The sequence below is a fragment of the Anthonomus grandis genome, chromosome 2, assembly GCF_022605725.1.
Source record: "Anthonomus grandis grandis chromosome 2, icAntGran1.3, whole genome shotgun sequence".
In the NCBI taxonomy this organism is placed as follows: domain Eukaryota; kingdom Metazoa; phylum Arthropoda; class Insecta; order Coleoptera; family Curculionidae; genus Anthonomus; species Anthonomus grandis.
The window spans coordinates 37,753,253-37,767,824 of NC_065547.1; the positions used below are offsets into that span (position 1 = coordinate 37,753,253).

The window sequence follows — 14,572 nt, forward strand, 5'->3', positions numbered from 1 at the left end:
ATAGCTCACGTTTAATATTCAGATCTAAGTAATATCGATGAGGGTACATGGTTTTTAGAGCACAATACGACTTTTTAAGATTATTTGATATGTGTTCACTAAACTTTAGCTGTGAATCGAGTGTTAAACCCAAGCTCTTGGTGTCTACTACTTGTGTCTAAACTCTCAACTACTTGAAGTTTTTGATGTCCAACAAACACAGAAAATTCTTCATAAATAGTCCTTATTTGAACTTTACTTCCAAAGAGAATAACTACACATTTTTTAGGGTTTAATTTTAACATATGTTTACTAGAGACTTTAACAAGTGCATCAAGATCAGCATTTATATGGTTCAAAGCAGTTAAATAATCAGAAGATGCAAAGGAGTGATACAACTGCGTATCATCTGCATAGAAGTGATACTTACAGTATTCAAGATATTGAGGAAACCATGAAAGAATATAGTAAAAGTTTCCAGTTGCTGCTTGATAGAATAATTTAATTTCTTCCAAGCAGTTGTGAAACAATGTTGCAGAGCAAGATTTAAATGTTCCTTCACCTTCAGCAAGAATATCAGTATGTTATGGGGATATATTCATCTTCGATTACCTTTACCTTTCAACTTGTAGGCTCTTGAGCCTCCAACAGGTAGTTAAAGAGGCTGCTTACTGATAAAATCTTTTACCCTGTAGGGAATTTATCGAAGGAGACATTTTAAGAGAACAATACTACAATCTTCTTAATAATTCAAATAAAAAAATTGAATGATTAAGAAGATTAGATGTCTTGAAGAAAATCCCATAAGCCGTGAGAAATTCATTCGAAATGTATAATTTTATATAAAGTTAATTATGCTATAAATATATTAACACATCAATATTGTGTTATTTTATACTTTACAGAACAAATATGGTAAACAATTTTGGCAAAATTTGCTATCGTAAATTATATTGCCCTTCTCGTCTTTTAGACATATACAGGGTGGTCCAGTTTAAACGTCATTAATTTTAATACGTGATAGAGAATTGAAAAAGAAATAGGCTTTCATTATAAAATTTTCCTCAGAAATGTTTAATAATAAAGAGACAGGGTGTTAAAGTTAAGAATAATTATTTGTTTGTTTATCAAAACTTTTAAACTACCAGCTCAATTTTAATTAAATTTCTCATGCAGGCTATTGTAGTGAATTGTCAATTGTCAATTACTTTACATGAAGTAAATTTTTTTTAAAATTTTTATTTTAATTGACAATTCACTACAATGCTTGCATGAGAAATTTAATTAAAATTGAGCTGGTAGTTTAAAAGTTTCGATAAATAAATAAATAATTATTCTTAACTTTAACACCCTGTATCTTTGTTATTAAACATTTCTGAGAAAATTTGTATAATGAAAGTATATTTCTTTTTAAATTATCTATTACGTATTAAAATTAATGAAGTTTAAACTGGACCACCCTGTACATATAATGCTGCATCTTAAAAGCTCAAATCATGAGTTCCAAATAAATAATTGCACAAAGTTAAAACAACATAATAAAAAAAAACACTTAGGGCGATTCTCCTTCTCATTTCTGGACGAAATGTCTTGAAGTCATAAAATCCACCTAATATGTTTTTAACAGCTTTTGTACCACCATAGTAAAACCTTTTTTAAGTAAAATTTCTAAACACATCCAAGATGTGGATGCAGACCTCCATTAAAACTCCTATTTGGCTGAAACTGTGACAGATGACAACCGACGTTGAGAACTGTCAAATCTGGAGATAATAGTTCCACTGGGAAACAGTGAATGGTGAAACTTTGTTAATTAGTCACACACTAGTGTTCATAGTGTGACTTATTCATATCTTAAGTTATGGCATGAGAAGGTACGAAAATATTTCTTTTTCTTCTTTCATACATTCTTAGAAAATTAAAACTTCGTGACTCAGAATCAGCAATAAATCATTAGCAAGCATATACCTGTTGAGGTTCTACAAATGAAGCCGCCATGATAACTCTTGCGGGTCTTTAAGATAATATTCTTAGCATAACCAGTAAGAGATTTTAGGGACAAACTCTACTCCTAGGTTCATATTAGAAGCAACTTCTTGAAGTAGTGCCTGATAAATTTTGTAAGGAAAATATAGATTATCAGATATTCCATTTGTAAAACACTAATGATGAAAATCATCTGTTGCAGAACTAAAGTCAGTAGTTCTGAATCTTGAAAAGATGAGATATGACGCAAGAGTTAAAATCCAGGAAATACTAAAATGTACTGTGATATATACCCATATGAGACTGAAATGACAAGTTTATGGCAACTTATAAGGAATTTCAAGAATGCAAGACATAATACCTTTACATTTATAACTACCTCAGTTCTTTTCATAAAAAGTCTTTGAAGCAATGGATTCTTCAATCAATGTTATCATAATGTATCCTCAATGTGTTTAATCCTATCAAAGGCTTTAGAGTCTACATATATTGAATACACTTGAAAGCCTTTGTCCATCGTGTTTATTAACAGAAAAACGCTTGATTTGTTCAAGCTACCTTATCCTTAATAAAACCATGCTATTCATAAAATACTTATAGTGCCCTATAGTTTTTATTCTCTTGATTCTTTTGGTTCTCTTTCAAATTTTGGCTTCAGAAAACTAAGCGTCCAACAAATGATTGAGGATACCTGCGAAATATTTATTCATCATATTTTCTATTTTTAAAATTGAAAACCTACTTCTTATATTTGCTAACCTGAGACTGCTGGTTTCAAGAGTCTGTATGGCGAATGTTTGCACCTAAAATCATAATATAAGCGTTATCAATTTCACTCAGGCCCAGTCAATCATAATATTTCTATTGTTCATGAATAACATGCATCAACAGTCAAATTTAGTTCAGATTTAAGAGATATGTAATACTATTTAAGTGATGCAACCTAAAATACGAGTATATATTCAGACGAATTACCATCTGAATATATGAACATCTGCTCAACTATTGTAATAATAACATATACTTTTTGAAATTTTCTTACTCTAACCTTTTACTACTGGCGGCAATTAGGATTCCATCACTATATCACTATAGCTCTAAGAATGTAGTCACAAAAAATAATAATAATATATTGAATGGAACACAGCTCTGCATCATAAATATTATTAGTTAACTAAAACCCTTTTGAAATTATTTATAATCATCGATGTCAATTTGTATCTATAATTATGGATACTTTTTTATTTACGAGACTCCGAGTTCCGAATCTCATCAATCTTCATCAAAGACAGTTTTATAAGTAATTAATATATGCTGATTAAACCTCATAAGAATGTGTTATTCTAATTTCTCCTGCTAGAGCTATTTTTTAGATTAGGGACCTTTAAGTTTCTATAACTGCGCGTCCCAAGCTAGCGAAAAACAATACTTAAGAGCCATAATTCTAGCTTATTATGTTTTATAGGAATCGGTGTCAACGCCTATTTTAAAATCTATTCATACCTAAAAGTTTCTCTAAGTTCCTTTTAGTTTCTTAAAAAAATTAACTCTAGTTTTGTTATAATAGGCAAGAGATTGTTCAGTTTCTAAATTTTCACTAACTACGAACATTAAAGCCATTTCCTAGTTGGAGTACCTTGAATTTATTTATCTACAACCTAAATTTCTAATATAAAATTTTCTGAAATAATGATCAAACATAAAGCCATAAAAGAATTAAATGTAGTTAAACGACTTACCACGAACTAACTAAGGATGTTCCTAAAATTTTTATGCTACGTTATGAATGCTTAGGGAATGTTTTGGATATATTCAGGTTGCCATCACGAATACCCCAAAGACGTTAATGCAACATTTCAAAATGTTTTTGTGTATATAGAAATGTTTCATGAACATTTTCTTGATATATTGGTGAACAACTATGCCCATCAAAAATATACAATTTCGATTTCGATTATATTTCTGATGTAGAGATTATCTTTTATTTTTCAACACAAAAATTGATTTAAGGTGCAGATAGTGGTGGCTCCAGTAGAGGGGTGCGATGGTAGCGCAGAAATTCGAATTATGAATGGCACTGCAAGCAGAACATGGAATTCCTCAAGAAGTAAGTAGCCTATTTATAATAAGCGCCTACTACTAAAAAGAATCCAAATTTACTCATAAATCTACAATTTAATAATATAAGATCAAGGCGGCAATTATAAAGAAACTATAAATTCAATTGACGTTCAACTGTCAATTAGAAGTTGACATTTCATTGTTTCATTCCACAATAAAACTCCTAAAACCTGTCTTGTTCCCTTTTGCTTTTTGTATGTTATGACAAATGCAAACCTACACTTTTTTTAATTTAAAAAAGTTGATGGTAATGACAATTAAATAATACCAAATTATTTGATACAGATATAAAATAAAAACAAAAAGTTATTTAAAATGAAGTTAACATATTCAGAGATTTTTCTAACTTATTTAATCTATGCAACATAAATTATATGCAAAGTGATGTCGAACTTTAATATTCTGCAACGTAAATTTATTTATCAAAAGTGCATCTGGATATGGTTGGGCAAACTAATAGCGTTGATTGAATATTTGGAATATATATAGACCCAAATATTCAATCAACGCTAATAGGTAGTTAAATAAACGTGGATTTGAAATATTAACTTAATAAAGTTATATTCAGTTTTCTTTTCTAAACTCTAACAAGAGTCAAACAAAAAGAAACTTAAATATTATTTAGGTCTTGTATTAAATTAATGTAGAAATAGGTACATTTTTAATCTTTAATTTTTGTTTTAAATAATAACTCTGTTATGAAATTAGCTAAATGTAATTAAAAATACTTTTAGGCACAAAATTTTTAAAATTAGGTTTAATGCTTAATAATTTGGGGCTTTAATAATGGGATATAAGTATAATTAATATACTAATATCCCATTTTTTTAAAGATTTTGAAGCTCTTTTGAAAGCCTTTGAACTTGAGAGAATTAAATAAATTGATTATTATCTTAATATCCTAATATACAGACTTTAAGCATATATTCACACTACAATTCTATTTACTGTTAATTTATATTTATTGGGTATCTTATTGCCCACATCAGTTTGAGCTCATTGGTGTTTTCGTTTAAGCCAGAATCATCAGATAGCATTTACTAGTAATTAGACTGTTTCTCTTATCCAGAACTTGGAAATTGGAAATGGAAAACTTAATAATTCTCTTATTCTAAAACTAACTTTAAAACTTTAGTTAATCCTCAAGAAGCTTTTATTATGTTAATTTAATTATGTTAGATTTTTATATTAACATCAGCATGACCTATGAACAATAATACGATAAAAAGAAATATTGTTATATGTGTTTGATCCGTTTTCTATGGTTTGATTCATAATAATAAACGTATTTTGTATTTTCTGTTTTTATTATGATGTTGGTCGTTTCGCCTTTAAACGCGCACTAAATCTAGTCAAATAGTTTTATTGGAAGAGGTAGTTTGATTTTGCAGCTACCTACATCAACAACAGTATGGTAGTGAGCAACATTGCTATAATTATGTTTGATAAGTTTTTTACGAGTTGAGCAGTTGTTTAATAATAATAATCCTATTTTGTATTTTTATTGCTATGCTGGCTATTTAGCCTTTAAATGCACATTAACTCTAAAATTTTATATGGTTTGGATAAGTTTTAATCCTAAATAAAGTTTCTAAATTTCAACTTAAATTCTTGCAAGTTATCTCAAGCTTATCTTAAAGTTACATCGCTTGAAGTAATCAGTTCTGAGGTTGGAAACCCATTTGCTCATGCACTTTGTTATACCTTCAATTAAAGATTTCATTGAGTGATAAGTGGGAATACTTTTTTTTGTAGATCAATACTAATCAAAGAGGCCATTAATTTAAATTATCATAAAAGGTGGTTGTGCCATTTAAGTGTTGGGGTGCAGATGTTTACAGATGACACCCCTTGACTTTTGTCTATATTATGTTTTTACATAGTAGTTCTAGTTTTTCCATCCTGTACCGCAGTTATTTTATAGTCTTATATTATGCAAGATATTCACATTAAAACTTTTTAAATTGATAAGCTCTATAAATAAGTAAATAAGTTCAAGATATATTTTTAAAAAAATGAAGGCATATGAATTAAATATCTCTAAGATATGCAAGACATGTGCCTGTCATATATTGTAAAAAATAAAAAGATATGACTTTGGATATCCCCTGAATAACTCTTTCAGGGCATTATCGTTAGATCCACCGATAAGCTAGTAATCTTTGATCTTAAGAGTATTTAATTAAACTTAGTATTTATTCACGCCAAAATACTCTACTTAAAAAAAGGTTTAAAAATCGAAGTCCTAATGATGATTTGGTTTGGAAAGTGTATGCGAACTCAAAATGAAGTTGTGGCGCTATTTCGACAAACTCAAACTGATTTGCCCACACTGAATCAAATTATTGTGAGTAAAATTAAGGAGCAATTCAGAACTCATGAGCATGTAAGAAGTAACCCTAGATTCCCTAGAGAAAAACAACTATCGGTACTACCGAGATATGAGTTCGACATCACGGGGTACCTCCTCACTTTGCCATCGCCGTTCGATAATTTCTTAGTGCAACTCTTTCTAACAGATGGATTGGACAAACAGGCGCGATTGAGTGGCCACCAAGTTCACTGGACATAACCACATCAGATTTTTTCTTATGGGGCTATTTGAAGTCCAAAGTTTATGTGAATAGTCAAATAATGTAGATGATTTAAAGCCATGAATTTATCATGAAATTAGACTAACCGATCTGCAAATGATTGAAAATGCGGAATTGGAAGTTATTTGTTGATTTTAAAAATGCATTGAATTAAATGGACAACACATTGAACATCAGTTGCAATAAATATTGTATAAATTTTAATTTTTTAATGTCGTCATTAGTCTAATACGTCAAATATGACAATCACTGACTTTAGGTATGCTTTACAAAACGTATTCAGAATATATCGTACACTTGTAAAATGTCATGATATACAGGCTGAACCATTAAAAAAAATGTTGATACTACATAGATAGTTTTTACTTGAGGTATAATGTATAAAAATAAGTAAAAATGCTATGAATTTTAAATGAAAGGATAAAAGGAACATTATCGTGAATGCACGGTATATAATTTATTTACATAAAATTATTATAATAGATACAAATAACAAGAAAATTTGGTCATTAATCTTACTTTGACATCATTTATTTAACGTAATTATCTCGGGAATTTTTGGAGTTTTTCGTAGGATCTTCCTAACTTTATTTATTGTGACTTTTTGGTGTTTAAATTTGGAAAGTTTAGAAATTGTGTTCAGTGTTAATTTTTTTATTTTAGTTAAGATTTATAACCACTTTTTAAAAATATATAATTTTATTCAATACGATTTCAATTATATGAAATTGGCTCAATGATTTTTAATTAAATGATTTGATTTGTTTTACATCTTTCAGAGTCCTGATGATGATCTTATAGAGATTGAAACGTCGACAAATTTGATCGTGTGAAGCAGTTGTTTTGACCTATATCCAACAAAAGCAAAAAACAAGCAAATTTGTAAATTGTTAAGCCATTCATATGTAGAATTATAGTGAAATTTTCGACGTCCCATTTTTCTGTAGCTTTCCAAGCTTCTGAATTATTCATTGCTAAAATCATCTGTCTTCAATTATGAAACTTATATTTATTTTGTTTCTGTGTTTTAACAAAGAAGACTTTTTATTTAGGGTGTCCGAAAATTACGCGTCAGGATTTCGGTGGGCGATTCTACATGAAAAATTAATAAGAAATTTTGATTTTCAAAATTAACAAAGCAAGCCTTAAAACGAAACGCTTTAGTTTTTATAAAAATGAGTTATGACATTGTATTATACATTTTGACAGATTATATTATTTGCAATTTTGATAATTTTAAAATCATTAAGATTGAAAATAAGATGAATAATAATAATAATAATAATAATAATAATAATAATAATAATAATAATAATAATAATAATAATTTGTATTCCAACGCATAACTACGCGACATGCATTATTATTATGTTGCAGCTAAGGGAAAGGCGGTAAGAGCACAACGTTTGTACAGAGAAACATTTCCGAATAGAAGAATAGCACGATCGGAAATGTTTAGCACTATCCATCAGAGACTAGGAGAATTTGGAGCATTTAAAATTATTCTACATGATCGGCCACGAAGAACTCTTACTCAAAGAACGGAACTCCGTGTTTTGAATGAGATTGAGGATAACCCTACTCTTAGCGTAAGATCAATTGCAATTCTGCAAGGCAACTGCAACTGCAATGGAAAATATTACGAAACGTGCAGTTCATGAAATTTTACAAGAGCAACCCCTACATCCCTGTCATTATCAATAGGTTTAAGCTTTAAACCCTGAAGATCCAGTGGCTCGACTTAATTTTTGTAGGACCATTAGAAACCTTCATAATCGTAATCAAAATTTCACACGTTTTATTCTCTTCACCGATGAAGCTGGCCACATTTTTTCCCGCAAAGGCTAAATGGTGAGGTCTACTTAAACTTCTGAAATAAGTTGCCCAATCTACTAGATGATGTTCCTCTTCAAATAAGGCGTGAAATGTGGCTGCTACAATACAGCGCTCCACCCCATTTCAATTAAGCAGTGAGAGAACATTTATATCAAAATTTCCCCAAAAGATGGATGGGACCAGGTGGGTTTGTGCAATGGCCTCCCAGATCGCCAGATGTAAACGCTATAGATTTTTTTCTTTTGGGGTTACCTAAAATCTCTCGTTTACAAGGTTCCTGTAAATAACCGTGAAGAGCAGAGACAACGGATTATTGACAAATATGAAATAATTAAACAGAATGAAGGCATATTCTCCAGGATTCGTTGGAACTTCCAAAGAAGAATTAATTTATGTATTGAAATGGAAGGGCAACATTTCGAACATTTTTTATGAAAGTATTAGTTTCAAATTAAATTAGGTGTGGTATCGTAAATATTTTTTTTATTTAGTCGTTTTTCTCGGAAACCGTTACTGTATTGCTCGAAGGCTAATACAGATTAATCAAACTAGATGTATTCAGAGCAATTTATTTTTAAAAACTTAGCAGAGCGCTTTCGACGTATGAGCCATCATTAGTGCTAATTATCAGTTAAGCCCAGAAGTTAGAAGACTATACAAAATACTAAACAGGACGAACAGTAAAAATTCAGAAAGTCAATGGTCTCAAAAAGTGAGCATTTTTTGAGGACGAACAGTATTTAAAAAGGGGTGCACGTTAGTCTCCTTTGTGTTTTGTTTACATTTTATGTTTTTTTTCATGTACATTTTATGTAAACGTAAAAAAAAACGCAAAGGAGGCTTCTTGTTTTACAGAGTCACTAGATTCTTTTATTTAATTTCATGCTCCCAATTGCAGTCCCACAAGGCACCATATTGGGCCACCAATATCCTATTCTCTTCATTATATATATTAATGACTTACTAAATTTAAACATAAATGGTAAAATTATATCCTATGCTGACGATATGGTACTTGTTTTTACTGGTAAGACCTGGGAAGAGGAAAAACAAAGAGTGTTGCGCGGTTTTGGTTTTGTCAAACAATGGTTAGACTCCTTTAAATTGTCCCTAAATTTATCCAAAACAAATTATGTTGCATTTTCGCTAACAAGCACAAGTAGACCGAATTTTACTGAAATTCAGACAAGTGAAGAAAACCACTGTTTTATACCAGAGGTAAAGAAAACTAACAATTTAGGAATAGTTATTGATCAGCATTTAAAATGGACAGAACATATTACATCATATCTCACAAAAAAAGTTCGCACCTTAATTCATAAATTTTATCTTCTTAGAGAATTTCACTGTATTAAACTGATCAAATTAGTATACAAATCTCTGGTGGAATCATTGCTGCGGTATGGCCTTGTAGCGTTGATTGAATATTTGGGAAGATACGCAACCTTATGGGCTAAAGCGTGACCGCAAATATGCGTGAAAAATAGATGGCGATTCTCTCCAGTATGCGCGAAAATAATTTCGTCCGTCGCTTCTCATTAGTAATCTGCCGATCATCCCTGAGTCGTGTGGGAGAGTTTTTGCACAGGTTCGTGTTTGCCGTATTGAAATTTGGTAGTTGTTAAAAATTTTGTTGGATATCATAATCACAAATAGATAGATATATGTAAATGTGTTCAGTTTGTGAGACAATGGCTCCTTTAGGCAAAATTAATCAGTGTGCGTATCGTGGGTGCAATAATGTAAGAAAATGTAAAAACAATGTTCTCAGTTTCTTAAGATAGAAATATTTTTAATTAATAAAAGCTTTGCTAAATCAAATAATGTATCTTCTCTAATAAACCCATCAGAGAATTTTTCAAATTTATGTCAAAACACAATAAAATCCTTTAATGAACTTTATCATACTCTAAAAGTAAATAATAATATATGCAAGTCAATTAATAAAATATTACTAGATAAAATAAATATAAATAAACCAAACCTATGTCTACAGCATATTAATAAATTTTTGCATTTATTAATTAAGACCTTGATTTATAACAAACTAAAATGGGAATCTCAAAATCTTATTAGAAAATCTTTAAAAAAATCTAATTATAAACCTCACAGAAAATTATCTATTTTATCTACAAAAATCAATCCGAACTCTTAAAGATATTGTCTCTTCATGTCTATGAGAGCCATTTTCTCTTTTTCTTTTTTTTACTTTAAGAAAATTTTAAATCAATATATTATGTTTATGGTCTTTAGTGTTTTAAGTATTTTCAATAATTGTTTTCATGATGAAATTCATTCATGAAAAAGATAAAAATAAAGCCTAAAAAGCCTTTAAAGTTATTGAGAAACTGGTTATAGTACGAATGGTAGCTTTCCTAATTAAAACAAATAACAAATTAAATGAATGTCGAGTAATGTTTTCATTCCTGGAGAGATTATATTTGAGCTTGAAGAAGGTCACTTTGCTGCAGCGGTATTCTGCGACTTCATTAAAGACTTTGACTGTGTCAACCATGGAATACTGCTCGGTAAGCTTTCTAGATATGGGTTTAGGGGAGTTGCTCTAGAATGGTTAAAATTTTGTTTTGTTAGACAGAAAAAAGTTTGTTTGGGCAAATGGCAGTTTGTCTGAACTTTGTGTAGTAAGCAGGGTTCGTTTCTCGGTCCTATTTTATTTCTATTGTATATAAATGACCTGGCGTCTCTCCAGATAAGAGGATTCTTCACTATTTTTGCAGATGACACCACTATCTTATGGGCAGACAATAATAAAAGCACATTAACAAGAACAATTTCTAAAGATTTATTAATGATTAAACAGTGGTTTGATGCTAATTTGTGGTCTTTAAACATAGATAAGACTAAATTGTTAAGTTTTATGTTCAGAGCAGTTCATGATTCACAACAAAGAATTGGAAGTGAATAATTTTAACAGATTTCTTGGAATTGTAATCGATCATAAACCTAAATTTTATGGAGATATGTCAGGAGGCAAAAAGTGGCTAGACGATGTTATGCTATTGAGTGGTTTTAAATGAACTGAGATTGATATCTGCAAAAACGGTCTATTTTTTTTTGTTGAAAGTTGGAACTTACTTTCATACAAAAATACCTACAGTATTGAATAACATTTTGGAGTTGCATTAGTAAACGGCTTTTTGACTCGATGTTTGTTTTTAAAAAACGAGCCATTAAATATATGTGTCATAAATCTCCACAGGACATGCAGACCCCTATTTAAAGATACTTTCCTTGTGTTGCTTGTTTATTGTTGATTCTGCTTGCCTAATATATAAAAAATATAAATTGTATCTTCAAAATAATGGCTCGTTAAAACATTACAATATCAGAAAAGAATACAATATTCCAATGCCCATCCCGAAAAGTGAACTAAGAATTCTCTTATTTACTTGAGCATAAAAATTTTTAATCATTTTCCAAATGTCATAAAAGTCTTTAGAAGTTCTCCTCGCTTTAAAAAGTTCTTAACGAAACTTCTTAAAAGCAAGTATTTTTATAGCATTAGAATTTTTTGAAGATAGTTAGGAATAGGCCAATAGTATATAATTAGTTTTTAGTAAAGATGTAAATGTTAGAATTTGTGATGTTACTCTAAAAAATTTTTAAGTTGTCTTGCTTTGAAATTGAAAAAACATTTTGGGCTTATACTAGTATGTTGAACCCACTATTGTGTATTGTTTTTAAATTATGTGTTAGTAATATGTCGATTGATGTGCCTATTTCATATCATAGAAGTACCATGTCAACAAGTAGGTACCATGTATTTATGAATAAAGTATGTTTTGAATTTTTTGAAATTCAAAATTGTATTTAAAAGAGAGAGAGGTATATAATGTTTAATAGGGATGATTCCAACTACTCACTAGAAATTACCTCGTTAAAAAAGTAATTAAAAGGGTTATTCAAAACTGCAAGTGGCCAATATGGCGTCGACAAGAAAAAAAAAAGTTGATTATGACTCTCTAAAGAAGGAACGTCGTATTTAAAAGTTAAAGATATTAACTTGTAAATGAGAGGAAGTGTTTACAACAATGTATAAATGATTTTATTTTATATTTTCAAATAACGCCAGAAAAAAATAAAAAACCATTTTGCCAAATTTCACCTTCATTTTTTCTGAATATTAGGAAGTATTTGGCATTTTTCCAATTTTTAGATTGCATTTATTCAATCATTGCATTTATATTGCGCAACTTTCGCCTAATTAAACCATTTACTGCTCATCCTTACTTTGGACATCCTGTATAATCGCGATGAGACCCTTCATACTGTTAAACAAAATATTTGTTTTTTTTCTTATTAACTTTTTCTAGTTTTAAGAATTAGTAATTAAGTGTTTGCCTGTATTGCAAATTAAAATGTGGCCTATTTTCTATATTTTATAATGTTGTTACACCCTTATTCAAAACCTTTTAAATTTTGCGATTTTATTTTTATATTAATTTCAGTTAAAGGTATCTGTTTTTCAATATTTTTGTCCAAAAAAAGTGTACTTCACAGATCTCACTACCCTACAAAGTTTTTGAGATATTGGCTGGTTTCACAAACCCGTATTGTCAAAAATCACATTACGGGCTACTTTTTGCAAAAAATTATTGACTCTAAAAAACTGTAGTACCGTATATAGATATTAAATCTTTAATTATTCAATTTACTCTTTATATTTACGTGAAACCTACCTATATCACCACCTTTATTTAATATTTTTGTTAATTTTCTAATTAATAAATAAAAGCTTATTGAATTTTTGTTTTGTTTTTATTTATTTATTTTTGTCTCAAAAAAGGATTTTGGTAAGTAATTATTTGTTAATAAAATTTAAGTTGTAAGAGATAGCACCTTCCAATACATTACTTGACCACCACATTTATCTAGTTATTTATGCGAGATCACAGCGCATTTAAATATCGGCAATAACAAAATAAATAAAAGCACTGTTATCATCATCGCCCTTGTCTTAAAAAAATAACAAAACGGCCGGGCGCCCAAAGATTCCCGCGTCGTCAACTGCAAATGGTCAATATAGCGCCGACAAAGAAAAACAAAACAAGTTGATGATGGCTCTTTAAAGACAGAACGTCGTATTTTAAATTTAAAGGTGTTATCGTATAGGCGAGAAAAAGTGGTCACAATAATTTATTCATTTAATAAATACTTTTGTCATATATTTTGAAATAACGCCAGAAAAAAAAATGATTTTGCCAAATTTCAGTTTTTTGCAAAATTTAGGAAGTATTTAGATTTTATTATAAAAGGACACTATATTGCTTAACTGTCCTCTAATTATACCATCTCTATTGATGTCCTGTATAACCGTGATGCGGGGTCTTTAAACAAAATGTTTTTTTTTTTTGTTACTAGGTATCTTTTTATAGTTTAAAGTATAGTTGTAACAACCGGTAATTGAGAATTTTCCTGTGTCGCTTAAAACTTAAAATGTGGCCTATTTTTTATTTCTATTAACATCCTCACTCACAACCCCTTACTTTACAGATCTCACTACGCTGCACAATTTTTCAGATATTGAATCACGTGACAAAATGGGTTACTTTTTACAAAAAATTATTGATCAAGAAGTTATATTACCATCGGTATTAAGTCTTATGAATTATTTCAATTATTCTTTATAATATTTACGTGAAACCTACTTATATCTTAAAATTTGTTCCACATGTTTTTTGTATATTAGTTTTTAGTTAATTAAGTGCAACGGGCTTCTTATTTAAAAACTTGACCCTCTTGAACACAAAATGGAGGAAACATAATGTTTGTTGGAATTATAACTTATATTAAACTTTGTTGGTAATTTTGTAAAAATAGCTTTTTATATATATTTTTGTATTAATTTTTAAGTAATTATTTGTTTTTAAAATTTAACTTTTAAGAAATTTCAATATGCCTCCACCCTTAAGTATATCACTTATCACTTGACCACCATATAAATGACACCGTGCTGTATGTTCAAAAAAAATAATAAAAACATAGTTGGCAACATCATGCCATATCTTAAAAAAATATCCAACACGGCCGCGTAA

The 14,572-nt window shown here is 29.5% G+C and overlaps 2 protein-coding genes across 2 annotated transcripts in view; one reads left to right on the plus strand and one right to left on the minus strand.

Annotated features, from left to right (window-relative positions):
* Positions 1-3,870, minus strand: part of LOC126750268 (alpha-1,3-mannosyl-glycoprotein 4-beta-N-acetylglucosaminyltransferase B) — a 168,156-nt gene extending 164,286 nt beyond the window's left edge. Inside the window, exon 1 of the mRNA XM_050459833.1 lies at positions 3,705-3,870. The gene's annotated coding sequence lies outside the window, so the exon portion shown is untranslated. The remainder of the gene's footprint in view (positions 1-3,704) is intronic.
* LOC126750267 (probable 3',5'-cyclic phosphodiesterase pde-5) overlaps positions 1-14,572 on the plus strand; it is a 149,247-nt gene that overhangs the window by 27,698 nt on the left and 106,977 nt on the right. The window contains exon 2 of the mRNA XM_050459827.1: positions 3,976-4,072. Within this exon, the coding sequence (XP_050315784.1) occupies positions 4,033-4,072 (40 nt within the window). The 5' untranslated portion in view covers positions 3,976-4,032. The remainder of the gene's footprint in view (positions 1-3,975; positions 4,073-14,572) is intronic.